Source organism: Cyanistes caeruleus, chromosome 6 (assembly GCF_971803275.1).
Source record: "Cyanistes caeruleus chromosome 6, bCyaCae1.hap1.1, whole genome shotgun sequence".
Lineage (NCBI taxonomy): Eukaryota > Metazoa > Chordata > Aves > Passeriformes > Paridae > Cyanistes > Cyanistes caeruleus.
This window is the reverse complement of record NC_141706.1, coordinates 30127810-30154647: the sequence shown is the minus strand read 5'-3', so window position 1 is coordinate 30154647 and position 26838 is coordinate 30127810. Positions and strand designations below refer to the sequence as shown.

At 46.4% G+C, this 26838-nt stretch overlaps 1 protein-coding gene across 14 annotated transcripts; it reads right to left on the bottom strand.

The window, feature by feature from the left end:
- Positions 1–231: 231 nt before the first annotated feature.
- ARHGAP1 (Rho GTPase activating protein 1) lies at positions 232–26224 on the bottom strand. 14 transcript variants are annotated; one of them, XR_015288225.1, is made up of 14 exons: positions 26122–26213; positions 20952–21135; positions 20098–20190; positions 9607–9694; positions 9238–9369; positions 8653–8739; positions 7936–8034; positions 7127–7228; positions 5834–5910; positions 5365–5442; positions 4691–4819; positions 4434–4537; positions 3167–4009; positions 232–1521 (listed from the first exon to the last, which is right to left on the bottom strand). XR_015288225.1 is itself a non-coding variant. In XM_086893646.1 (14 exons), the coding sequence occupies exons 2-14, from the start codon at positions 21088–21090 to the stop codon at positions 3830–3832; spliced, it is 1338 nt and encodes a 445-aa protein (XP_086749772.1). In that variant the 5' UTR covers positions 21091–21135; positions 26122–26192; the 3' UTR covers positions 232–3829. The 14 variants fall into 14 exon arrangements, 11 of the variants coding, with proteins under 11 accessions (XP_086749772.1, XP_023783876.1, XP_023783878.1 ...); XR_015288226.1 differs by lacking the exon at positions 26122–26213 and adding an exon at positions 25624–25976; XR_015288227.1 differs by lacking the exon at positions 26122–26213 and adding an exon at positions 24735–24922.
- Between the last annotated feature and the right edge of the window lie 614 nt (positions 26225–26838).

Genomic DNA, 26838 nt, shown 5'->3' with positions numbered 1-26838 from the left:
ATATATACAATTTTTTAAACTCTATTTCCATCCCAAGGCTCCTGCAAACTAGGATTTCTTTGGAGTTACTCACATAGGAGGCATTTCATACTTTCTTTCCTCCCTTGCAGCATGGTTGTGGTTTGCAGCATAGACAGCCTTACTTGTTTTTTGTAGATGTGCCACTGCTGCTGCCACTTGACAAACATACCTGTCATCATCATACAAATCATACATCATACCAATGTAATCTGAGATTACATTTTCATTTTTATTGAAATACAAAAAGTGCAAACTGTGAAATACAAGATTGGTGCAGATTAAAAGAAAATAAACAGTGTGAACCGTGAAAACCCAGGCCTGCACCTCATGAACATCAACAAAGAAGAAGGCAGGGAACGCCAGCAATAAAAGCAAAGCTAAAATTTTTGCACAGGAGCCCCTGTGCATATAAAAGGAAACTGGGACCAAACTGGCCCTCAGCTCTCTCGTGTTAGCACACAAGGCATCTGGATGGCCCCAGAACCCCTGCATCACCCAAAAGTTCTCATGTCAGTTCACAGCTTGGGCCAGGGAGTGAACAGAGGCCATTAAGACAGCAGGAGGCTTGGCTAGCAGAGGGGAATGTTCTAGGTGCTAAAAGCAGGAGGTTGGTGCAGACAGGTACCCCCCAGGAAGAAATGGCTAATAGCTAACCTGAAAGGTAAGCCAGGGAAGAGACCCTTGGGCAGCTCTACAGCAAGGAGAAAACCAACAAAAGACCAGCACCTTAACTGTATACCACCCCCAACCTCTACGAGGCAGAGGAACCCAGCCCAGCCAGGACCCTGCCCATGTGAGGAGGGAATTTAACCCCCTGGCCTTGGCAAGTGCAGCCTCTGGTGACCACCCACCTGACACAGGCTGTAGGCAGGCCCAGGCCAGTTCCTTGCTCAGATCATAGGAGGAATATTTCAATACAAGGCATTCAGGAGAACAGACTGCAAAAGCAACCCTGGTTACTGTGCCTGCTCCAGGGCCCTCAGCAGCTCCAGCACAAGGAGCAGTAGAGGAAAGGGGATATTTACAGTGGGTCCCTTCCAGGATTTGCAAGCACTTTCCCACCATGAGCAGTAGTAGCTCCCTGAACACTCTAAATCTGCTCCCTGCAGGCACTGAACCGGAGCAGGCTTTTATCCCTGCCTGCAGGGGATGAACCAGCCTCTATTTTGCTAAAAAAGGAAACATCATTTCAAGAATTCACTAAAAAAAAAAAACCAAACCAAAACCTAAATCCCAAAAAAACCCCCTAAAACAAACCATCAAACTCCAGCCAGAAGTCAGACACTTGCAGTATTCCCCACTTTCCCCCTGGAGAGGAGCTACTCCAGTTCTGCTCCTCTGGCTACTGGGCAGGGAACAGTCCTTGCTGCTCTGCAAGGCCAGAACATGCCACCTTCCCCAGAGAGTGCGTAGGGCCAGGCCTCATGCACGCAGGCACTTGGATTCCAGGTTGCCGAGCTTGGGCGTTTGTCCCAGAGGTTAGCTGGGCTTGCCTTTCCTCTAGGGAGATGAAGGAGAAGCAAGTGTCAGCTGCATATACAGTCAGAGCACCAAGTCTCCTTCTCCCCCTACCAAAGCCTCCACAGAGCAGGGTACCTGCAGGGAAAGAGGGGCTGCACTGCACTCCCTCAGCCTCCATAGCCTTGCCCCTTAAACACTGGGGCAAGTACACCTCTCTCCACACTAGTCCACCCCAGATTACTCCTCCACAGCCCATCTGCCCTGCCAACTCATTCTAGGAAAGATTACAGATGAATTAGGAGCAGATTATTTCTCCCTCAAAAAATATGTATTTAGTTACTGCTGTGAATTGTTCAGGATGAAACAATTCATATCCTGGCCAAATAAGGAAGGCTCCTACTCTTGGAAGAAGGAGATGAAGAAGTCAGCAGCCTGGTAGCCTCCATTGGGCAAAGTCTGCCAGTATCTAGAAAGGATCAGATCCAGTCCTATCTTACAACATCTCTTGCCTTAGTAATGCTCACTTTCTTGTTCACTGTTCTCACCCACATGTGGGTGTGCCTCCTCCAGGCCAGCTGGCTGGACCTAGCCGCCCTGCAGAGCTGCCTATGTTTGCACCCATCCCCATTCCAGAGTTTAGCAAAAAGCAGTCTCCTTAATTCCTGCAGCAGATGCCACTTTGATTACACCAGAGCACCGACCCTTGGTCAGTGTTTAAAGGCAGGTTAAAATATTATGAAAAAGCAAATTCTATTTAGCATCCAGTAGCTTTTAAAAAAACAGTTCTGCTTGGTCCAAAAGATTTGTCCCCGAGGCCAGATGCAGCAGGGAGGTCTGGCCCAGGCACACAGGGCACAAGACACAAAGATAAATCACACCAGTGAAGTAAGGCTAGAAGCTCCCTCCTAAAACCCTGACAGGCCCAGGCTGAGGAGAAGGATCTCTTTCAGTTCAGGTAATGGGAATGAGGCAACCCAAACCCAAAAGAGATGCTGTAACAGTATTGCAGTTGCTCCAGGGAGGTGCCAGGACCACCCCACTCTGAGCCTGCCTTGCAGAGAACATGATCTCTCCAGCTGTGCCCAGGGCATACAGGATGCATCTGACCAGGTGGCAGGGTGGAAGGTATGAACCCCGGAGGAGACACGGCAAAGGCCCTTGGCATGGAATAGCTGTTACCTCACAGCTTTGGCACATGAGTACTCAGCACCTGGGCAGAAATTTGCAATCCAGGCCCTGTGCACTCCATGATGAGGGTTAACCCCAGTCCCCCTTCCCTCAAGGCCATGCTCTGTTACACTGTGCTGAGGAAAGTTGTGCTCAAAAAGACAACTGACTAGTCAAGCTGGTCTGTGCCAGTCCGCACAGATACATATGCCAGAAGAGGATGCCCTGTGCTGCTGCCAGGCCAGATTGTGATCCTCATGATGTTCAGCAGCTCAGTGCCACCAAGGCACTCACTCCTGCCATTCAGACTCACCAGCTGTCAAAGGGTCACAGCTGGCCTGCATGCACAGCCAGGCCTGGCACGAACCTTCCCAGCCAGGCTGGAAGCGCTGCTGGAGGGACAAACACACCTGAGCTAGATAGCTACAGGAGGCGAGTCACCCACTACAGTCCAGCAAACACTGAATAGTACCTGGAGTAGGTGACCCCAAGGGGCTGGGCTTTGGGCTAAACTCACCTTCATTGTTTTGGAGTCTGACAGGTAATAGCCCACTGCAGTGAGCCTGTCCTTCACCTGCCTGCCAGAAGCAGGGGGTCTAGAGTGGTGTTTGCAAATGCAGGACATGCTGCTACCTGAAGCACAAGGGCTGCTGCTCCTTTCCCTGCTTTAGGTGCTCCTGGGGAAAGGCAGGATGCATGTTCAGTGCTGAGAAACGGCACTCACAGTAAGAATGTCTCCACCACAGAAACCAGCAAGTCCACCCTAGCCCAGACAGCCCAGCGGAGGCAAGGAGGGGTGAGCTGGGGCTACTGGGAGCTTGAACAAAAAGATCTGTGCTGAGGAAGGGACCAGGAGGGCAGAAAAACGGCACGTAAGGAAGGGAGGAAAGGAAGGCAGGTCATCTGATAGGGCAGAAGACTGGTGATGAGCCCTGGAGGAGCTGCACAGGTGGGTTAGGACTCCAGTCTCAGCAGCTGGGAGACCAGCTCCCCTGCCCATCCAGAGCTGCAGGTCTCCTGCTCGCTCACTTGCACACCTTCACCATCATCTCCACAGCCCTCACTCTGCTCATCACCCAGAAGATCAATGGTCCCTTTGTACTGGAGACAGCTTGGTCACAGCTCCAAGACAAAGAAGGGGGAAGGTGGGCACAGTGTGCAGGTGTGGGCTGGCCTGGATTCAGGCCTCCGCAGCCTCAAACAGCTCCTTCTGGTGGTCCAGCAGGAATTTGGTAAAGGTATTGATGGGATTGATGGCTTTTAGAGTGATGGCCACATCTTTGGCCCAGAGCAGATTTGGGCCAAACACAACTGCCAGGTTGGTGTTTGTCATCTTGTTGCTGTCGCTGTGAGCAGAGACCTATGTGGGAAGGAAAGAGACCACTGTGAATCGTATAGAATAACACAGCAGCTGTCCTCTACTCTCCTCAAATCCAGAGCTGACAGACTCACAGAGATAATGAGAGGAGAAAAGCTGGTTAGGCCATATCATAACAACAGGACCAAGATGACTCAGATAATGTCTCTACAAGTCCAGATCACCACTCATGATCTTCCCTCTTGCTTGAATGGCCTTGCAGTGGCTTCCTTGGCAGCAGGAAGTACTGTAAAGCAGATCTGAGACCTGTCTTCTACTCAGCTACTTTGTAGCTCTACCTTCACCCTGGGGAGCTTTCAGCCTTTCTGGTATAGACCACACAGGCTGCATGCCTTCACCTTTTAGGCTGAAGGCCTGCCTGCACCTCTCAGCGTTATGAGAACCAAGTGCTTAGGCTAGTGCTCACCTGCACCAGAAAGGCTGTCAGTAAACGGAGCACTTGGTAGTTTTCTTCTGGCAAATCCTGGAGCGTTTTGCGAACAATATCCACGCGTTTCACCTCCTCCACACCTAAAAATCAAGAGAGACAGGACAATCCTCAGCACCCATCCTGATGAAGGCCCTCTTGGCAGTCACAAGGTATCCCATGCATGTCCCCACTAAGACATCTTTTGCCTTTAGCCAGTGCAACATTCAGGGAGTAGCACACTCGTCACAACTCACTCTGGAAACTGACAACATGGCTGTAGAGGCCAAAAGTGAGGAGGGGCTCAGGTAGCTCCCTCAAGAAGGTCTTGAGAATCACAGCAGGGAGGTGGACATCTTCATACTCCTGGAAATCTACGGGCACGCCTGAGAAAGTAGAGCAGAGACTCAGTGCTCACGGGCCAAAGCAGCACCTCCTCCAGACAAAGGACAGGACATGATGGTCAGAACCCAAAACTAAGGAAGGGGTATTTTAAAGAACACAGAATCCTCAACTATCACATCTTCTAGCAGAGTGGAAAAATATGTTCCAAAATCATATACAAAGTAGTGCTGAATCCAGCACTACATCTTTAAACGTCATCAAATGAAACATGACTAAGTTTCATCCTGGTCATCTTAAGTTCCTTCAGTATAACCAGAGTAAGACGGTATGTCACACCCCATGAAACAGGGAAACTTTCAGGAAAAAAAAGGGTAGTAAGTGGAATATGAGTGGGAAGGAATATGCTTTCCACAGCAGAAGTGCCAGATACTTCTCCCTTGCAACTCAGGTCATACCCCAAGATGAGGCCTCACCTACAGACCTATCAGAGAAGGAGAGGATCCATGATGGACTAGTTCCAACACAGTTGCAGTTGGACAGTAGTAACTAGGGAATGAGAGAGGCTCTGATGTCTTTGGGCACTTACCCATATTGTATTTTTGCTGGACCTCTTTGACAACCTGTGTATTTGCTGATCTCCGGAAAATCCCCTCTGTATTAAGAGCTGTGAAGTGACAGCAGATGGAGAAGAAAAAAATCAGCCATGTGATAGTCTCTAAAAATGCTGGCCTTAACAATTATAAATCCATACTGTGGGGCATTCAGACAGATATGAACAAGTCTCTTTTTTAGAGCACAACCATTCTGCTTCCACTATCAGACAAAGGATACAAGGAGCATTTGGTTAGTTTTATCAAAATGGCAACATGGACTCGTCCAGAAAGAAGGAGGTCTCCTAAGCCCTCCACAATCTCACTTGACAGCTAACTCACCTAGTTCAGGCTTTACACCCTATTCTAGGACTGCTGCTTTTCTTTACCTTACCACAGTCCTGATGGGAGCTTGGACAGAACAGAGATCACTGATACGGGATCGCAGCTTCCCCAAACACTTACCATGCTCAAGCAAGTGAGCAATGGTGTCTCTGACCACCAGAGGAACAGCAGACTGATCGGGGCTCTTCTCCCTGAGACTGCAGCAAGAAACAATATGTTATACATGATAGGTACACAGCACTGCTTCTGCCCTACATGCAGCCTCCAAGTCTTAAATTTGCCCGCATCAAGCTGTACTACACATGATTTTGCTATTCCCATCCCTGGTTCAGCCATTATTCCAGCCTTCTAGCCTCTTCACCCATCATGTTCCATCATTCACTGCAGCAACTGTGAGCTCATTACTAGACCACAGGAACATTTTTCCATCTCCTGTAAAAATCTCAGTCTATATATGCCAGGGCAAAGTTTCTGGTTTCCCAGAAGGCAAGGATGCTAGTTATGAATCAGGTGAAAAGGGTTACGCTTCCTTTTTCCTTTCCCATAGAAGCAATTGCAGAAAGAAGCTGACACATGAGAAAAAAAAAAAAAAAATTTGGTCACCACATTCCTGTAACAGAAGATCAAATATCAGCAAAATGGCTGTCAGGGAATACCTCATGACACCAGGGTGCCACCCTCACATCTGATTGTCCAGACCACTGAATAGCTTAGAGCTGTTCACCCCTCCCAGGCTGCTGACAAGCTCAGGCACCACGGCACCAGGGCAAACACCATCTGGAAATGTTGCACTGAAGCTGGGGAATGTGTTCCCAGACTGCCTCAGAGGATGTGTCTAGCTACACAGTACTGGCTCCTCCTCATTCCCCTGGGAGGCAAAACCACACTCAGAGTTAAAAATACCTTCAACACTTACTCAGTATCACCAGCCCTTGCCAGTGTCTGTGTTTGCCTTTGTCACTGCGCAGGAATGGGGAGTGGGATTCACTACAAGGGTGAATAGAGGTACTTTTAAAATAGAATTTATGATTTGGAGAACAACTAACAAATCTGCAGCACTGCTCAAAGCAGCATAGTCCTAAAGAGACCCCTATCAGCCTCCTACAGACTTCTTTTGCTTAAAAGGAAGTTTCTAGTGCCATAAAGCTGACCCTATGGCCCTTATTTTGCTCCTCCCTTAGTGACCCTAAGTTGCAAAAACAATCTAACCCAAGATCAAGAGGGTGGAACTGAACTGAGTTAGTCAGGATCTGGACACAAGCACAGGGTTCTCCAGGAAAATGATTAAAGTTTCATAGGAAGTCTGAACTGCAAGAAATTTTGCAGCCATTTTCTGCTGTTTTTCAGTAATAAATATAGTGACATCATATCAAGCAAGTCAGGGCAAAAGCAGCAAAGTCCAGAAATACTCACTGCTGTAGGGAGACTCCAAACTGCTGGTTTGGCAGCGGTGGGCGTGGAGGTATTGGCTTCTGGGGCAAAGGTTTCTGCAGGGATCTCAGGTATTCATCATACCTGCAGCAAAACACAGACTAGTAAAAAAGCCACTCCACATCCTTGAAAGTGCAAAAACGCAGCACCACACACCCACTGGTAACAGCAACAGAGTAGTATAGTCAATTATACCTATGCAAAACCACCATAGGCAGTTCTGGAGCACAAGAACAAACATCTGGTTGCAAAAAAAAAGAAGGGAGAAAAGGAGTATCTATTTGTAATCAAGAGTTGGAGTAGCTGAGTAACAGCGTGGGCAGGAGGCCAGGACAGCACTGCTTGTGATGAGACAGATGCATATGTGGGTGTGGGACAGGGAAGCAATCTGGTAGGACTGAGATTATGGCAACTTTGGGAAGCCCTAAAGACAAGCTGAACAGTGCAAAATGAGCTAAGCAGGTGCCCAGACAACAGCAGATGCACACCATGAGCTCCAGGTCAGTGTTAAGGTCAGTATCTTGCAGAAAGTCCCCAGGGGGCTGAGTGGGAGATACAACATTGGTGCTCCACTGGGGAAGGATTTTTATCTCAGACAGAACTGGGGACTGGGGGCCAAGAACACACAGGAAGGACGGCAGAGAGAAAGCAGTCTTGAAGGCAACTTGTCACCACACCCTGGAAAACCACCACTGCCTGAGTGGAACAATCTCTTCCTTCCCTTGCCACTCTTTACAAAAAGTCCCCTCTCACAGAGCCCCAAGCAAGGGGGAGAGAGGCAGTATTCTCACTTCAGCACTTGGCTTGGGATCCCCAACTGTTCCAGCTTCACATACTCCTCCAGCTCACTAAGGTAATTCACATAAAAAATCTTCCGTCCAAATTTAAAGCTGAAAAACAAGAGAAAGGTAGATAATGTGAGGAACTGGGAAATCCAGTAACAGAACTGACTTCTTACAGAAAAGAAGAGCAGGGGGCTGCAAGAAACATCAGTGGGGCAAAGGGGAGGTATGGCTGAGCAGCAGAAATGTCACCCATCATTCTGCCACTCCAGCTATTTTATCAGGAGATCCAAAGACTTTCCAAGGTACATTAGAAGCCCCAGCAGCAGAAGGCTCCCTCAAATTCTGGATTTCTCTTTCCTGTGTTCAGCAGTAGGCTTGAGAAGATTTTACTCCCAATTATTTAATAGTTTATGATTTCAGTATCACAATAAATTTAAAAATTGAGTCGCAGAGCCTGCAACTTTTTACTTGAACTTGGCTGGAGAGAAAAAGAGTATCACAGAGCTGCAAACTCTAGTTTGCACAGAAAACTGTAGTTTTCTAAAGAGGTATTTCTGGTGTGTGAGTACTTCTGAGCTCAGAAATGGGAGGAGATAAAAAAAGGTGAGAGACTCCAGGATAGGCTTGTCAGCCTGGGCTCAGCTTGTGCCCCTCTGAGAATGCCCCACTGTTCCCCTGCAGTGTGAGCATGTGGGTAAGCCTCCAATAGTGCTTCCTTCCTACCTAATCAGAGGCTTGAAGAGTATCAGCAAGGTCTTGATGAACATGGTTGGGTGCACAATATACAAGGCTTTGATGTTCTTCTTGTACCTGTCAAGAGAAGCCCAGTAATGACGAGCTGTACTTTAAGCAGAGGAACTAACCTTTCCACATTATTAAGGCACCCTGGTTGCTTCATCCTTTTTGCACTGAGCCTCACCACGCCCCAGCACACCTGGCCTCTGCTCTTCCATGCTCCGTAGCTGTGTCAGGCCACTCAGCAGCCTAATGACATGCTACCCTGTGTTCCAAGATTCACATAGAAGCAGTGAGCAGCCTATCCAGGAACCTACAATTATACCATGGGGCTGACACACTTGCACCAGGTCCTGGGTTTGCTGCTTGCCTGTTGGCTTAAAGGATGTAACTACAGAAGGTGCTGTTTATCCTATGATTCAGTCTGCATTAAACAACAATCCACCTCCTTGAGCAGGAGAATAAATGACGGTAAATTATGATCAGCAAGCTGCACAGGGGGCCTGGGGAAGATCCTCTATGTTAAGCTAGAGAACAGCACATAACGCCCTTGATTGCTGCAGCTTTACTTACTTGCGATCGAATTCCCTGTAGGCATCCCGCAACCAGCTCAGGGATGGCTTGTTCTCACTGGTCAGGCCATGGTGCAGGTACACCAGAGTGTAATCACTCTCTACATATTGGTCCAGTGTGAATTTCAGGTACCTGAGAAGAAAGAACTGATGAATTCACTTTGTGCTCTGCTACAGAGAGGCTCTTCCTCCCTTTGGGACTCTTTTTGTATGCCATAACAGAGGATTTGCATCTCCAGTAATGGAGGTAAGCACTTGGGAGGACATGTCCAGCTAAAGAAGCTACTGCAGATCTGTCCCCAGGAATCCAACAGCTGAGAATTAGGTCAGATTTAAGAAATTAACAGCATCCTACTAAGACTCTACTTACCCCAGCAGTTTCACGTGATCTAACTGATGACTTGGAGGCATCCGGCAAGCACTGAACAAAATGACTTTTCTTCCATATTTGTCATCACCTGCAGATAAAGTGCCAGAGATTATGGGGAGTTAAGGACTTCACGTGGTCTTGGCAGCAAGGGGTAAAGAAAGAATGAGAAACCACCGTAACAATGCACAGCTTCCAGCAAAGCTAAATCTGATTTTCAGCAGTTATCATGGGCCTAGTGTGGAAGCAGAAACCTGAACACCAAGGGCCTGGCAAGTCAACAATGAGAATGAAGAACAGATTCCCTGCTCCAGCCCTGAAAGGAGAGGAAGGACTGGAAGCCAGGATGCCTTGGGGCACCATAGGGATGGAGGCAAGTACAGAGCAGAGTGCTCAGAGCATTAATCCTGCAAAGTTGTCCCTGGGCACTGTTCCTGATGCACATGTGTCCAAGGAGGCAAAGGGAAAACTGCCCCTTACTGGCACAGTAACTCCTTCCAGCCTGCACACAGTCCCAGACCAACTTCTAATAGTCTGGTGCATCTGTTTCTTGCTTCACCTGAAGCTTAGTCCTGCACACAAAACACAGGACATTTCATACCCTGGAAATCAAGAAATTCCTAGAAAAAGAACAGTTCCAGTTGCATCCCAAAGATGAGAAACAAGCATCATCCTAAGTCTTCTACAGATGGGCCAAGCAGGGCTTCTGGATTCCCCAGCGGGACTGTAGAACAAGCTCTTCACTGCTTCCTAGATTTTCCATCCACAGAGAAATTTTTCCGGCCTGAGACGGAAGGAGCTGCAAAGTGCAGCACAACAAAGCATTCTTTGTAAAAGCCATGCAGAAAACAGTCCCCATTACACTGGAGCCAAATAACCCATAAAGCACCGTCATGTCATGGAGGACACACCCAGCCACCACTTGAGGCTTCAGAGACAACAAGCCAAGTTTTTCCCAAAGCAAGTCTTCAACCATCAGTGTACTTCTGCCAGCAGAGATCTCAGCCCCATGAACAAAGCCCAAGCAGACACGCATGGCCAAGCTTAGCAGACGTGCTAGGGAATAGAGAGATTTGGATAAGTACAAACCAGGTCACAAATCTTGCGGACATACAGAGTTTGAGGGAAAGTCTGATTCTCTCCCAGACACAACTCCCAATCCATTTCCACAAAGATGAATTCCTTTTAGCAGCAGTGGAGATGAATTGGTTCCTTTAGTATGAAGGGTGAAAGTCTTCCCATCTTTTTAGCTACTCACCCTGCTCTGAAACCTGTGTTTTCTTCAAGCAGAGAGTGCAACATGAATGGGGCTGGTTGAGGTTATACACAACAATACCTCCCTTAGTCCCATATGGCAAACCATCTCACACAGACCACAGCACAGAAAAGCAGCAAGGATCAGTACTTATTCAGGACAGACCTGCAATACATCATTCCTCTTGAAATAAATCCTTTTCCCAGCATGGATTTACACTATCCATGCAGCCATTTTCTCACCTTGGCACAGGCTGTTGTCCTCAGCTACCACTTGGCTACACTTGCCATGCAGCAACTGAGGCCTCAGAACAGCAAACCTGATATTTCTGGGAATATTGCGTGTGAGTACCAGGTGACCACTTGGTGCTGCAAATGGCAGCAGAGAACTCATACACACCAGCCATGACATTAAGATGCCACCAGCCCCCTTTTGCCCCCATCTTGCCAGAACAGATTCTCTTGCTACTTGTTAATTTTTATTTTCACCTTACAAGTCCCATTTTTAAGTCACTCACCAGACAACACAGAATTTACTGATGCACACAAGCCAGAAATTCTACCAAAGCTAAGGACACTGCGGCAGCACTAGGTATGGACCAGGAAAGGGGCAGCATAGGCCATCACACTGACGTACGCATGCGGAGATACGGGGCAGTTAGGGAGGACACATGACCTGGAATGCAGGACTAGGAGAGAGTGATGCAAGGCTCATCTGGAACAGCCAGATACAGTCACAGCCAGGCCACAAGACCAACGTCACATCGCATATCCCACGGTAGCCCACTCTCTGCCTAGCCCAGAGTTTCTTGGTAGCTTGCTATGACCTTTAGGGCCTGGTCTAATGTAATTGAGTTGTCTAAAAGACTAAGTGCAGGTTACAAAGTCCTGGGAAAGGAACATGGCATATTGTGACCTTTTCCATTGGTCTTGAGCAACTCGGATGTCTCTATCAGAAAGATAAATGGTCCTGCCTGTAAAAAGCAGCAAGAGATGCAGTATTTGAGAATCTGTTGAGTTTTATAGTCATGAAAGAGAATGGCAAGAAAGACAATGCATCAAACATAGCTCTATGCTAAATTCAGAACAGGTGATATTTTCAGTTAACTGAGAGGCTGCATTTTACACCAGAGTAGATGATCTGAGGGCCAGATGCAGACTGCAAGCTTAATCAAGGCAGGCCTTTGTGGTGTGCAGTACCAGCACCATGTTTGTGCCATGCTGTGGGTGGCCATACACTCAGCTCAGGCTTCTGGACACTGATTATCAGACCTGACAAGTCACAATTCAGGAACAACATACCTCACATAGCTTTCTCTGAAATGACATAAAAGCCTACAGCGAGACCTATGCAAAGTCTTCAGTCTTGTTCCTTATATAGCCTTGGTGAAAACGTCTGAGATCGCTGGTAAAGAATAAACAGACAATCCATGATTCTGCCAAAGGGGAGATGGCATGTATCCCCTGGACAATTTCCAGGGCCAAGTACATCAAAAGATAATCTACAGTGGCCCGGATGACTGAAAAAGGAGTGGCCTGCTTTGCCTTCCAAATCAGAATGAATTTATGCATGAGACCTACAAAGGAACCATGCCCTTCTCTGAGTTCTGGGTTTTGCTCCAGTTTCATCACACTGAGCTCAGCCTGTCAACACAGAAACTTCCAAAACCATCAACTGCCAACCTTGTTTCTACCTGACATATATCTAATCAGTGTCCTTGCTCCAGACATGACAAAATCAATAATTCAGCATCAAAGATGAACAATTAGTTGCTCCAATTTATAACCAAGAACCTAAAGTCCATTCCATGCATTCTTGAGGAAACTACCTTCAGGTGGCCCCTCTGCCTCCTACAGAACAGATTCTTATCAGGTTTGATCTTTCCCAGATGCTCCATCCCTTGTACTACTTGCTTTCCTGTTTGCAGTATTAATCTTATGTATCTAGGTTTTCACCCCTTGTTTGCAATTGCAAGTAGCTGAAGTTTCCACTGAACACAACTATAGACCACGAAGTAATCACTTGGCTTCCCAGGCTGCCTCCTACCTCTCTCAGATGAGGAATGCTCAATAGTTAACAACAAACCAATAACCAATTATTTACCACCAGTACTCACAGAGCACCCCAGCTTTGTAAGTTCATATATAAAATACATTTTCAATGAAGACTGGACCTGAAGGATGTGATTCAGATTATTTTGCTTTTAACAACAAAGAGCAAGACACCAGCCAATATCTAAAGCCTCTCCAGTCAAGACAGCTGCTAATCTAAAGAGATGTGAACTTGTAGCACTGATAGACATAAGCTCCAGAACATTGTTATGGCACTTTTAAAGCCTGAACTGCATTTTTCCTCTTGCTTGAAAAGCAGCATTTCCATCTTCTAAGACAAGGGAAAAGGAAAATCACTGCTGTATTTCCAAGCCATGAGTGCAAGGCCACACTACTAAAAGGGCTGAAATTGAAATGCTGACGTAAATGTTTCAGATTGAAACCTGCAGCAATATCAATGTATCACAGCAGAAATTCACATCAAGATGGCAATAATGAGCCAAGACAGTGCATTAAATGAATCTGCACAGCTAACATGGAAAATACATCCTTGGTACCCAAATCCTGTTATTTATTATTTCTAGGTAAATAGAAATATATTAATTACATATGCTTAAATATATCCTTTAGCATTTATGTCATGGTTTGAGGCAGCCTAATTGCAGTCTAGAGACTGTTCATTCCTATCTTCATCAGGTCGCTTCAGTTAAGTGCCCACTTTGTTAAAAGATTAAAATGGGAGTATCCTAGTACTTTGATACTGAGAGAATGCAGATGGATAAAACTTGCCACCAAAAGCTAGTGTTACTGCTAAAATAACAAAGTTAACAGAGTCCAGGGTCAAGGAACGGGCACCACTACAGAATGCTGGAACATTACTACACAAATTTCACAAAGCTTAGCATGTTTAATCAGAGCCACTGTCAGTAAAAAACCTGTCAAATGTAATTTCACTCCAATTAGCTGTGCTAAGCTTATGGCACAGCTGGGAAACACTTGAATATAGTAGATTTTAGTTGCCTATTGAATTTCAGAGAGGATTTAGCCCTGAAGGAAAAGAAGGTAAGGAGCTCAAAGCAGAAGTATTTGAATACACAATTTTGTCCATCTCGATATTCCCAATATCCAAACACTGTCAGAACCAGAAAGCCTTATAAAGCTATATATATATATATATATGAATATAGCTTTAACTGATGCAAAATATACTAGAGGGTTGGATTAAAGAATGCAGACTGGGAGGATGTCTGAGAGCATAGAAAAGGGGATGAAGACTCCACATAATGAGGAAATGAGAATCAGCATTTCCATGAATCGTGTGAAGGTCTTAGCAATAAGAATTTCACACCAATAGAAGTTTTCATGTACATTGAGAAGCATGAAAGCACCAGCAGCCAAATTATTGAGACTTAGGACTGAAATCCGGAGAGTGTTAACAAATGCTCAGCAAGCCCAGGGCAGTCAAGCACAGCTTTGGGCAAACAAGTTACCAGAACACAACATCTCTGCAGCCAAATGGAGAAGAAATAGATAACGGTTGCTTTCAGATGGAGAATCCAGTTTAAGTACCAGCTGCTTGGCGAGTGCAGTAGCAGATCACGTGAAAGAATAGGAAGCAACCCTAAAATGAACTTCCAAAGCACATATCATAACAGGATAAACTGGAGTTCAAACTGAACTGGTCCAAGCAGGCCACCACCATGACAGGACAGGAACAGGATTTACAGAGACCCATGAGCCCTGAAGTGCCCAAAGTAAAGCCCACTCGCCAAATTTGGCTCAGATGATTCTGCTGTGCCTGAGGCAGAGTGCAGCCCTCAGACAACAATTTTGTGCAGCCTTTGGACTCCTGAAAAATTGCCAGTGCAGCCTAAGGCTGAGCAAAGTTTGGGCTCCCCTGAGACAGTCCAGCTACAGGCCATGGTCATGCTAAAGGAATACCATGATCTACAGAACCAAATGTTAGTGCCACAAAAAATCTACCTACCTGGTTGGGCCCCATCAAGTGCACCCTGGTCTGGAGGAATAGAAAGAAAGTTATAGCAAGCCAAGCTTTGCATCCTTTCCCAGAAAGTAATCATGAGGGTAAAGTCTGAGAGCCTAGCCAGATTGCCACTGGGCTGTCTTGCAGCATTCAACCTCCTTCCATTTCATCTTTCCCCCATGCTCCTCTCTAAAGCAGCCTTGTCTAACAATGAGAGGCAATAACAGCAACCCTTGATTCCCAAATCTCTTTCTTGAATTTGCAACTAATTCCATATAATCAAATTTCTTGCCCTTATTGTTACACTTTCTCTGCCACCAAAACAGCAACTGCTGTACTGCCACTTTTAAAAGGGTTAATTGCAATTAATTCTGAAGTCTTCTGAACAACTTCAGAAGTGTACAGAGAATGGTATCATACCATATGAGTAACACATCCCACACCCATAACTTTTTTTTATGATTAGTAGATTCCAAATAAAAAAATTAACTGCCAATTAGAATAAAAAGAAGGTTCCTCTAGTTTATGAAGGCATTTATTATCACACCCAGCCCCTTTCCATCACTCTCACAGCTATATACTCAACAGACCCACATGGGCCAATTGAGTCAGAAGCCTTTGCAGAGGAGGGCTCTAGGAAGAAATTCTCCATTCTCTTAGCCTCCCTTAGAAACTTAAAATTCCTTAGATACTCTCCCTTTCCTTGACCTTGCATATCAAAATATGGTGCACAAGCTGGGCTTGCTTTGGATGGACTCAATTCTACAGAGGCAATTCATCATTTTTTATCATACAAAATATTCTTAAACAGACAAATAAACAAAAAAAGTTAAAAGCCGGAAATGACATCCAAAAGCAGCAGAAATGCAGGCGATCTGTATTAATGGAACCAGTAACAATGCACCGTGCCTGAAGGGAAAAGGACCCTCTTTACCCTTTGCTAATGGACCTTTGCTGAGTCCATTAGACACCAAATGCACCTTCAACACAGGTTTTGTCTGCCACTTCTACCTTTGCCTACCTAGAGAAACAACAGCTACTGGTGCTCCAAGACTGATTTTACCTCCCCATGTCAATCACCAACACCTACAGCTAATCATCAGCACTAGTTACAGCTTTGGCATCTGCAGCCATGTTTGCTGGTTAGGTTTGGTATCAGATTCACCAATGAAAATAGATTTACTGCTGAAATTACACCTTCAATCCAGTAAAACAAAAGAAGGTATAATCATAGCTCTCCACCTTGTTTTCCCACTTCAATTACACATATGGGCATTACAGCTTTTCTGTGAGGGCAGCCCCACAGGTGGACAATTAATGATGTGAGGCAGCAGATTTCCCACACAAACTAGCAGAAACATGCTTTGAGCTCCAACAAAGTTTTGAAATCACTGGGCAGGGATTATGTAGCCGGAGTATACAGTGACAGCCACTTTCCTGGCCACTGATACACTATCTTCTACCTTCCCTGGCAGTGAGAAACCCATATGCCAATATATATTATGCCCCCGTTTTCTTATACCAAAAGAAAGCAGGACGGTTATTGCGTAAAATGGGAATGCTGATGATCCTCATAGCCATAGTTTTGTATATTGACCACAAAGAAGAGACCAGTATTTCAGACTGGGCAGCAGAATGAGGAAGGAACACCTTGCCAGGGCTCACAAGAGCCCTTCTCATCCCACACAGCCACAGGTTTCCAGCATGAACTCCATCTCCAGAGACCTCCTTTAGACTATTAACTTCCTGCTTTAGTTTTGAATTTCAGCCTGTGCTAAAATTCAAGGCCAAGACTATGTCACATCTAGTCTGCCTCAACCCCCAAGAAAATGGAAGCAGCACCTTTGCCATGTAAGAACTGGCAGGAGAACACAGAAACTCTCAACATAACAGAAACTTGGGATAGTTCCTTAACAGTCCTCAAACAGGAGCTTGTGTTTCCTCCAAATGCTGTGACGTGAGCAAGAAAAAAAACACACTTTGCAGAAGTGGACTGTGCAATGAAATCAAACCTCCTCTCAGCCATGTGTGAAGAAGAATTTTGCTGCTACAGTGCTCATAAAAAGAGGTACTCAGAGTCAAGAAGAACAAAACCACACAGAGACCTCTCCAGAGCCTGTGTAAAAACTCCATAAACACACACTATAAGGCAAGTCTGAAAAGACCAGCAGAGCGCCACATCTTTCTTCAGAAAAGCATTGAGTCCCAGAACCAAAAAAATGTTTCCTTAAACTAAAATACTGTGATTCCTAACAATATTCCAGTTCTGAGTACTCCCTCAGGAGTGTGGCCTGGATGCCTTTTGCTGTCATTTTTGTGTAACATACCACCACATGGGACAGCAATGACATGCCTGCTCCTTTCCCATGGACAGCCTCTTCCCACAAGATCCCAGTCCCCAGAAAAGACAGGAGCATGGGGCACCAAGGAGAGTCTCCATGAAACTGCTGCACTATTTTTAAGTGAAAAACAAACCCCAAAAACTTATTTTCCTAACAAATTCTGAAAAATGTTTTTCAGTTATTTACCCTCTTAAGTCAGATAGCCAGGCTTTTTAAATCCAGCATGCCTTGGACTGAATCAGAAATTAAGGTCAGCTAGAAAACAAGTGTGCTAACTTTTTGTCATCAAAACCAGGCTTTTATTAAGCTATTAACACCATGCACATCCAGCAAGAAGCAATTACTTTTCTGACTACACAGGATAACACTGGGATCATGGAGTTCAGCCCGAGGATGGGAACCAGCCTTCTGCTTTTGTCTCAAAATAGCATCATCCCAGAACATATTTCAGGGCAGGCAGGAACAGACTTAGCCACAAGCTTTCTGCTCTAAAGTGCTGAACAGGGAAGGACATGGGACAGAAAGCTAATGAATCGATAGAATGGAAAAAAATATCCTTAATCTGCTGCCATTTGCTAATATTTACAAGAGAACTAGGGTAATTTTTTTCAGGCTCAGCATAGCCAGTGTTCGTTGCACCTGGAGCTGCTGAAAAACACAATTTGTCAGCAGGGGCAGATCTGAGCACTTTCATATTAATCCTCCAGAGATTTTTATTCTCCAGGCTACCTCTAATAGGATTTTTCCAAACTTTCCCAGATTGTTTGCCTCCAACAACAATCCATAGAACACTACTCTGTCTGATGCTCTGAACAGTTAAAATTCTCAATTACTGACAAAAAAAAAATTAACAACTTCACCCCGGAACCAAGATTACAAGTCAGACCCCTTTGGTCAACTTCATAAATTCTCCTTTCAGGAGATGAGAAACCAGCAAGTCTCAAACCTATATGGCAACAAATCCTCTATCTGGAGCTGTGCTCCAAGCTCTCCCAGTGCCAAGAAAGGCATCACACCACACGCCGTGTGTGGGACCATCACATGCTTTCAGACGCATCAACTACCGGTGAAAATTGGCCAGCAAGAGCCAGGAACAGAAGCTTCTCTGAGCTGTTTCTGCACTATACAGAGACACTGCAGGGACACAGAGCTCACTAGGAATACAAATTTAAACCACAACGAGGAAGAGTTCAGAATGCAGGCATGGCTCCCAGTCAGCCACCATCCCATCCCGGAATCTTTTCAGGAAGCTGGCTAATTCTTCATTTGCTACCCTAGACCGTGTCAAATGGCTACATTCCAACAGCTGCTAACACACATCTCCACTGGAGGGATATTCCATTCAGAGAGCTTGTCAAAGAAAAGTCATGTTACCTTAAAACATGAAATCCCAATCCCATGGGAACAGAAATCCCAAAGAAAGAGTGGTGTTTATGTCAGGAGGCAGCAGACAAATTATATCCTTGGTTTGGGCTGACATTCCAATCTTATCAATGTCTCTGATCTAAACTCTGCTAAGCACTTTGAAGCTTAGTCTAAAGCAAATGACTTTAACTCACCCTTTCCCAGAGTCCTCAAACACCAGTTACCTCTACCATTCGCATTCCAAATATTCTTACTATTACCACTGAAATGGTGGAGTCAACACATCTATCCCTTTCCAGTTTCAGCACCAGAGACCAGGGTGCAGACCTCTGTAAACCCCAGTCCTGAAACTCCAGCCCCATGGAAAAGAAGCTTCGTAACACATTTGTAAATGAAAACACTTCTGGCAAATCTATAAAGGCATGATGCCCCAAATATCAAACACCTGGCCCGTCAAACTGAGTGGGAGACAATACACAAAAATGTTTTGAGCCTGCCATTACAATTTTATTCTACAAAAGATGGAACATGAGACATCAGGAAAAAAAAAAAGCTCATTTGAGAAAACTGCCCAGAAAAGAATGGTATCAAGACAACTCTTACCAAAGTAAGTGCCTGAGACTCTTTCTGTTGTAGTCAAACTCTGCTGCAGAACAACCCTGAATCAGGAGGACTCCAGATTCCTTGAAAATTCACATGTGGGGCAAGGACCAAGGTACAGAGAGATGGCAGTAGGAGGGGTAGGAGGTGGCCATAGTCAAGCAGGAAGTATGAATCAAGTCACAACAAGTTGAAGAAGTGCTTCTTTTTTTTTTTTTTTTTTTTTTTTTTTAAGAACAAGGAACACAAGACAAACTGGCCTTACCCTTCACTCAGGCTCACCACAGCAACCTGGAGAACACTCCCAAAACTCTTTCTTATGGAGGTCCCAGCAGTATATCACCAAGGGTTAGTGTAAATAAAATAATATGGACAAAAACACACAAAGAAAATCCAAATGCTTGTGACCCTGAATGAACAGGTCCTTCCTTGCCTATTCCCCCTACTTCGGATTTCTGTACATGTTATTTCTGGACAGCTCTGGTCATTCAGATATGAGTGATGCCACCTATAGTGGATTACCCAGTCAGCTGAGGACCTTACAGCTGTATTGCTTAACTAGGTAATTTCTGTGACATTATCAAGCAAAAACCACTTTTGTGCTTGGGATGTAGTAAAGAGTCATAGCTAAAACAATTCAGCAAAAGCAACTGAGTCCTGATAATAATATAATCAAGGCAGCAAGAGCCAAGTAAGCCAGAAGTAACCCAAGTTTAGCTAAAGTCAATGAAAAATCACACATATCACAAACATTCAAGAAGTTCGGTGTCCCTTCTTCACCACCTGTCATTGCCACATGGGCTTGGCAAACAGCAGATGTCCCCAGAGACCTATTACAAAAGCCCTTCCTCAGTCCAACTGCAAAGACATCAAAGGAGAAAACAGAAAGGTTCCTACCTGCTACTTCCACAATGTGGTGCCTGGCAATATCATAGTAGGGATCATCCCACTGGAGGTGAGTGACAGGCTCAGGGGAGCCTTTGGAGTCATCTGCACAAAGTACAAGAAACAAGCAATCAGAGAAGGGATCTGGAGCACATTATTGGCAAGTACAAAGAGATAGAGGTATAAGAAAAAATGGCACTACTACATGGGAGGGACTAATGTATGCAACTGTACACCTTGAAAACCCACTTTTGAAATTCTGAATGGACAAGAGCAGCAATGACTTCAGAAGACTCCTGTCAGTCCTGTGAGAGCCATATGTGTCCCTCAATGTACACTCTCTGAAACCATTATTCAGATATGTCACAAATATTTACAACGACAAAACCCAAGGACACCACCATGGCTTTTTAGGAAAGGAGGATTTTAACATAGTCCCCATGATGGATGGTCATGCTGTACATCCTTGAGCTAATTTTTCTGACCTCTTTGTTCATAGCACAGGATTTCAGAGCAACAACTCAGGTCTCCAGCCCCACCTCCCAGATGGAAATTTGAGACTACTCCTGTACAGAAGGCCAAACTCTCCTGCAAGAGACCATAATGGATGACACTCAAAGATTTACAGCACATCTATACTGTCAGCACCAAAATGTAGCCAGGCACAGGACTGAGAAGAGCATATTTACAGCAGCTGGCTATTCAAAACTAAGGCTGATTCATGTGGGTGTGGTGCAAGTTTAATGTGTCTATAAAGCTTTAAATTGATCTGGGGCTCTCTGAATATGTAGATATAACCACAAGGCTGCAGGACAAACAACTGCTTTTTGGCCAAAACCCAGATCCCAAACAAGCAGGCTACTTACCTGATTTGGGAAAAGCAGGGACTTCATCTGCTGGCCAGTTCTTATCATCTATGGAGGCCAGTTTGAGCTGACTGAGGGACTGGTTGGTATCATCCAAGTTCAGGTCATCCTGAAGCTCCGAGAGTGGGTCTGTAGCCATGGTCCCCAAATATCACAGTTTATTTTGCAGTGTCTAGAACATGGACTGCAGAGATTGTTAGGTGAGACACAGAGACCACAAATCTACCTCCCCGCAGAGGCACTTCCTCTTCTCACTGATTTCCCCCCAATACTCCCTTATCTTTACTTATCCAGAGATTGTTTCCCCTCCCCCTTAATGCAAGCAGCAACTCCTCCTCCTTGCTGGAGGCACAACATGTCAGATTCTTTCATGCCAATTGCTATCAAATGCCATCAAGAGCTGTACCAACCCTCTCAAGGAGTCTCTGCTTGACCACAGCTCTGGACAGAACAGTTTTTCTCTCCTGAAACAGAAGCAGCACCAGGACTTTGCGGAAGGCGACAGGCTGCACCAGCCCCTGCCTGATACACTCCCTGTATGGCTCTAAGCTCCCCCTCCCTCCAAATGGCTGGCACAAAGCCCGGCTGTTTCCACAGTTGGCCCAGTGCTGGAAGCTTTCCCAAGAATCACCCCCCCTTCTTCTCCCCATAATGGAGAACCAGAGCTCTCAACAGCACTGAAGTGGGTGCTTCAGTGTGCTGGGATCTGAACAGAGAAGTGAACATCTCCTCAAAACAGGAATTTTTTAGGCTGAGCTATAAAACAGGGAGAACAATACACATACAATCTTCATCTCCTTTCAGCATCACCAACAAATCCTTTCTCCTACATAATAGCTAGCAGCAAGGAATCGTCTCTTTCATTTAAAGCCATACCGCCTGAATATTTTTCACCAAGCATGCCATAAGGAGACCAAAGAATTAAGAGGGTCCAAGAAACAGACAGCTCAGTGCATTTGCTGTTGTTTGCAAATACTTCTCACTCTCATCTGAAGCAGAAGACACATTAAAACTGGGACTGAGCTAGCACAGCATACAGGATCTCCTAAAAGTACCAATTCAGGGACAATCCTTGGGAAGCAGCTGTTATCCTCTGAATTCAGTCTCCTGGAAGTAAGCAAGGAAACATTAAAAAGGACAACTATGTAGGTCTGGATTACATGGAGAGTAATTCAGCGGCCAGCAGGCAGCAAGCCAAGAGGAACTGTAGAAAAACGAAGTGACACCTTGCATCAGAAAGAGTCTCTATAACACTGTTTCACAGAGATGCTTGTGCTTATTTTGCTTTATGAGGAGAGCATAGGGTTCAAAGATGATCTGAGGAGGCAAAACACCTTAGTGTGAAAATAACATTCACAGTAAAGCTATTTCCTTTGGCAGAATGGAGAGGGGGCAATGATGTTTTGCGCTTTCCACCCCTAGAGCTTGAATGTGTATATTCATCCAGAGAAAACAATGAAACAGTTACTCAGACAACACAGAGGACAAAACCTGTGAGAGATTAAGTTCTGGAAGGTGTCACATCCATGCTCAGGTCTATACTTGCACCAAGCTTGGGGATGCATTTTTAGAGCACATTGGATATTGAATTGAAATAATTGAATTGAATTGATAATTTAAATTGGATATTCAGTGTTCTTCCTCTCCCTTTAGATCATTCCAATGTTATTTACTTCCTGTCCTCCCTTATCTGCTACTCACCAGTTTGCAACCAGTTTTCACCTCTCTGGGGCTCCCAAAGGATTGGAAAGTATTGCTAATCAAATGCAATGTTTCCCAAAATATCAAAGAGCATGACATATACAAGCAGCAGGTCATCAAGACAGCACATCAGACACACAGGGTCCCACCACTGCAGCCATGCAAAGTTCCAAGCAAAATTATACCCTGCCCTCTGGTGAGGGCTGCCAGAGCTGCCTCACCTCCTCTGATCTTGACAGGGCAAGGAGCAAGAAATCAGGTTCCCTAGCACCGTGAGCTCATGCTGGAACCACGCAGCAGTGGAGCCAAGGGACAAGGACTCCCCACCCCTAGCAGCTGATCTGATTTCTATGGTAACACCAGGCACTGACTCCTATGACTCAGCGAGCTTAAAGCATTTCCCACAGGAGCTCAGCAGAACCAAAAGCCAGTGCTCCATGCTGAGGAAGCATCCACGGCTCCCCAGGGCAGCCTCTCAGCATTCACAGCTCTCAGGGACTTCCCAGCCCTAGTGGGGACAGAGGACCCACATTCAACTGCTGCCATTCACTGAGATGCCTTTCACGGGAAGTTCTTGGGGACAACCACTTCCCCAAAGCTGGGTCCTGAAACGTTTGAGGACCAAATCCAAATCTCCCCACAGAGCAGTGATGATACTGCCATAGGGCCAGAAAGTCACCGGGTGTTCTCACTTGTTCCTACACAGATCACCACCTGGCTTCACAGTCAGCTTACAGCACTTGTCCAGAGACAGAAGAGCAGGTTATTAGACAGCACTGGGGGACTTCCCCTGAGGCATATAATTAATCTTAGTGTGGCACCATGTGGGAGTTGTTAGTAGAACCCAAACTGCAAAAAGAGCTCAGTGGATACTGCTCTTCCCTCACTCTTTGGAAAAACAGAGAAGGCTCTCCAGATACCTTCATGTGGTTTTCACAGCCAGCTTCATTCCTTGGCTGTAGATTACTGCTCCATGGTGTTAATGGAAGCAGGATCCAGAGCAAAAGACCTCTTAGATTTCAGGTCCTTCTTGTGAACCAGACTGTAGTACCCAGAGAGCCCCAGAAGGTTTTGCAGAATTTTCTCCAGCCCTTTCCCAACATGTAAAAGGCAAAAGCATGGGGTCTCACATCAGATAACCATACAGCAGTTTAGGACATATAACCCTCTACCTGTTTGGGAACTAGTAGGCTCTGAGAAGGAGATAACTGGAGTTAGGATGTAAGACACAAATTGAGGATCTTCATACAAGGATACACATTTTACTTTCCAATACTGCAGCCACATGAGATGCTTCCCTATATACTCAAAAATGATCCCTAAGGATCTGTCATTAAATGGAATCCATATGTGTCATGGTGATATATTTGTTAACATGAGTAAAGTGTTAGTTAAAAACACCTCGTGTTTTTTTAACAATAAAAGAGCATTTCAACAGATTTAACTCAGTTTAAAAACTGCACCTGTTTTACATAAATCTCATTACAAAAAGCAAGTGGTACACTCCATATAGCAAATAAGATAAGAAAAATTACACACCTAGATTTAAAAAACAAAAATTCTAGCCAAACATTCCAAAACAAAAGAATCACACCTGACAGCAGAAGCACTTGCTTACTGCCAAGCTCTAAAGAGCCAACCATTACCTTTTTTTCCAAGTACTTAAGTATGTCTTCTGCAACTACACTGCACCTGAACACTTGCTGGGTAATAAAAATTAACTTTCCTACATAAGAGAGACATATGATGGAGAACAGCACATTCTGCTAAAGAAGAGAACTCAGACCACTAAAATAAAATTTTCACACAAATTCTGAGCTGAAGATTCCTTATATAAGATCCAGAATTTACCCGGGGAAGACTATTTACTTATATCCAGAAAACCTTGGTAGCTGCTGTTCATGCAAACTATTTTTTTCTTCAATTTCAATTTCACTACTTTTCTACCACTTATTTCTAAGCTACATCTGCTCGGTAGTTTCCTTTTCCTGTTTTTCTTCTAGATGTACTATCAGTTTAGAAGTGAATTACACTTCAAAATAAGTCCATGCATATATTACCACATCCTGGAGCTGTACCTACAATAAAGAATTATAGAAGAAAAGCAGCCTCTTCTTCTGTGCACGATGAACAAGCAATGGTCAGATGCAACACAGTCCCAGTTCTGGGATTATTCTTCTGACTCTGCTGCCATCCACACCTCCTCCCAGTTCCGGCTTATTTACACAAATGTCTTTTTCTGTACACATCAATCAAGAACCTGCACTTTGCTATAGTGTTAAAAACAAGCACATTGCAAGAAAAGGGCGCAGTTACTCAGCAGCAGACCTTCAGAGTACTCACGTGCATGAATAAGTTCCAGAACCAAGACCCACCTACAAAGCCCACCCCTTATCTTCCCTCACATCGAGACATATCCAAGATACCACCGAGAGCATCACTACACTGATACTACCCTGAAAGAACAAAGAGGTCCAGGGCGAGACCTTGTCATGGCTTACCACGACCAGTAAACTCAGGACAGACAAATTATTGCTCAGGGAAGCTCTTTGGTCCTTCATTACGCCAAGAGCTTTTTAATTGAGCAGCCTTCCTTCCCCAGTCATCTCAATCCGTTTGCTGAAGGCCACCTCTGTGCCCGCTGAAAATCCACCCTAGCGAGCAGGCAGCCTCCCCTTACTGGTTCTCTGCAGGGTCTGAGGGCAAAAGCGCTGAACTCTCCAAGTGTCCTCTCCGGAGCTGCCGCACAAAGTACAGAGGCTGCTCTCAGCGCCGTGCAGGACCCGCCCAGGACTCACATGTGAGGAAAGCTGTGGGGCACACACAACCCGGGGCGGGCTGCACCCTCCTCCTCCTCATCACCCTCTCCACAATACATCCGTTCCCTCCCGTTCCCTTCAACTCAGCCATCTCCTGTGAGACGCCTGAGCGAACCTCAAGATTGCTTACGAGACTCAGGTTTGCTACTTACACCGTTGAAACAAAGGTCCCCTAGTACACGCCAGCTGCCTGAAGGCAAGACAAGTACCAGTCCCTGCCGCTGGGCACTGGGGTTAGCGGCAGCCAGCCCCAGCGCCAGCCCCGCCGCAGGTCGGGAGCAGCCAGCAGCAGGCCCGGCGGCGCCGCTCCGGCGGTACCTGCACCGCCAGCACCGATCAGCGGTGAGCAGGACACGGCGGGCTGCCGGCCCGGCTCTCCCCGCCCAGGTGCCCGCGGCGCTTCAGCAGCCGCGCTCTTCCCGCCAGCCGCGCAGCGAACCGAGCCGCTCCCCCCCACAGGGCGAGCCCGGCAACACCCCGGCGGATCGCTCGCGGCTCCGGGCCCAGCCCCGGCCCGCTCAGCCCCGGCCCCACCGCCGGGCCGCTCCCCCGCCCCAGCAGCACCAGGACAGGCCGCCGGGCCCCGCTGCTGCAGGCAGGGCCCGGCCGCGCTCTCCAGGCACCCCACGGCGCCCCGCCGGTGCCGGTACCTGCCGCCGCCCGCCTGTCACCGCCGCTCGCCGGAAGCGCGGCCTCGCCGCCGGGGGAACCCAACCCGCCCCGCCCCGCCCCGCCCGCTGCCGGCCGCCGTCCGGGCGCGTCCGCCGCTCCCTCGCCGCGTTCCGCCGGCACGGAGCGCCCGAGGCCCAGGGGCGAGGAGGCGCGGGGGGCCCGAGGCACCCTCTGCAGGCGGTGGGGGCGGTGAGCGGCCCGGCCTTGCCGAGCATCGCGTTTGCGCCTTCAGCTATCCCCGGCATGCGTGCGTTCTGAAGCCCCTGCGGGACGGCGGTCCGGGCTTCGAGTCGCTTTTAGGAGCTACCAGCCGAGGAAGAGCGTGTCGCCTTGCTTTATGCCAGTCATAACGATACGTCCTAGAAATACTGCTCGTGAAACAATAGAAATTCTGCACGGGTACTGTGTCTGTGGTGAGAAATCAGAGATTCGTCCCTATTCCCCAGTTTAAAAGGAAAAAAGATCATAAAAGTAAAGGTTCTCATGGCAGAGCCCCAGGATTACTGCATAGCAGAGTATCCATCTCCAGCGTTCATCTTCCTCTTATCCAGCAGCAATCATGTCACATAACAGCCAGCGATAATTCACCCATTACGCCTTTGTGTTTGTGCAGGGGATCCCGAGGTCTCCAAGGCGGTAGCTGATGAAACCACAGTCCTCAGTGACCCTGGTAGCAGGCTGTCCTCCAAATATTT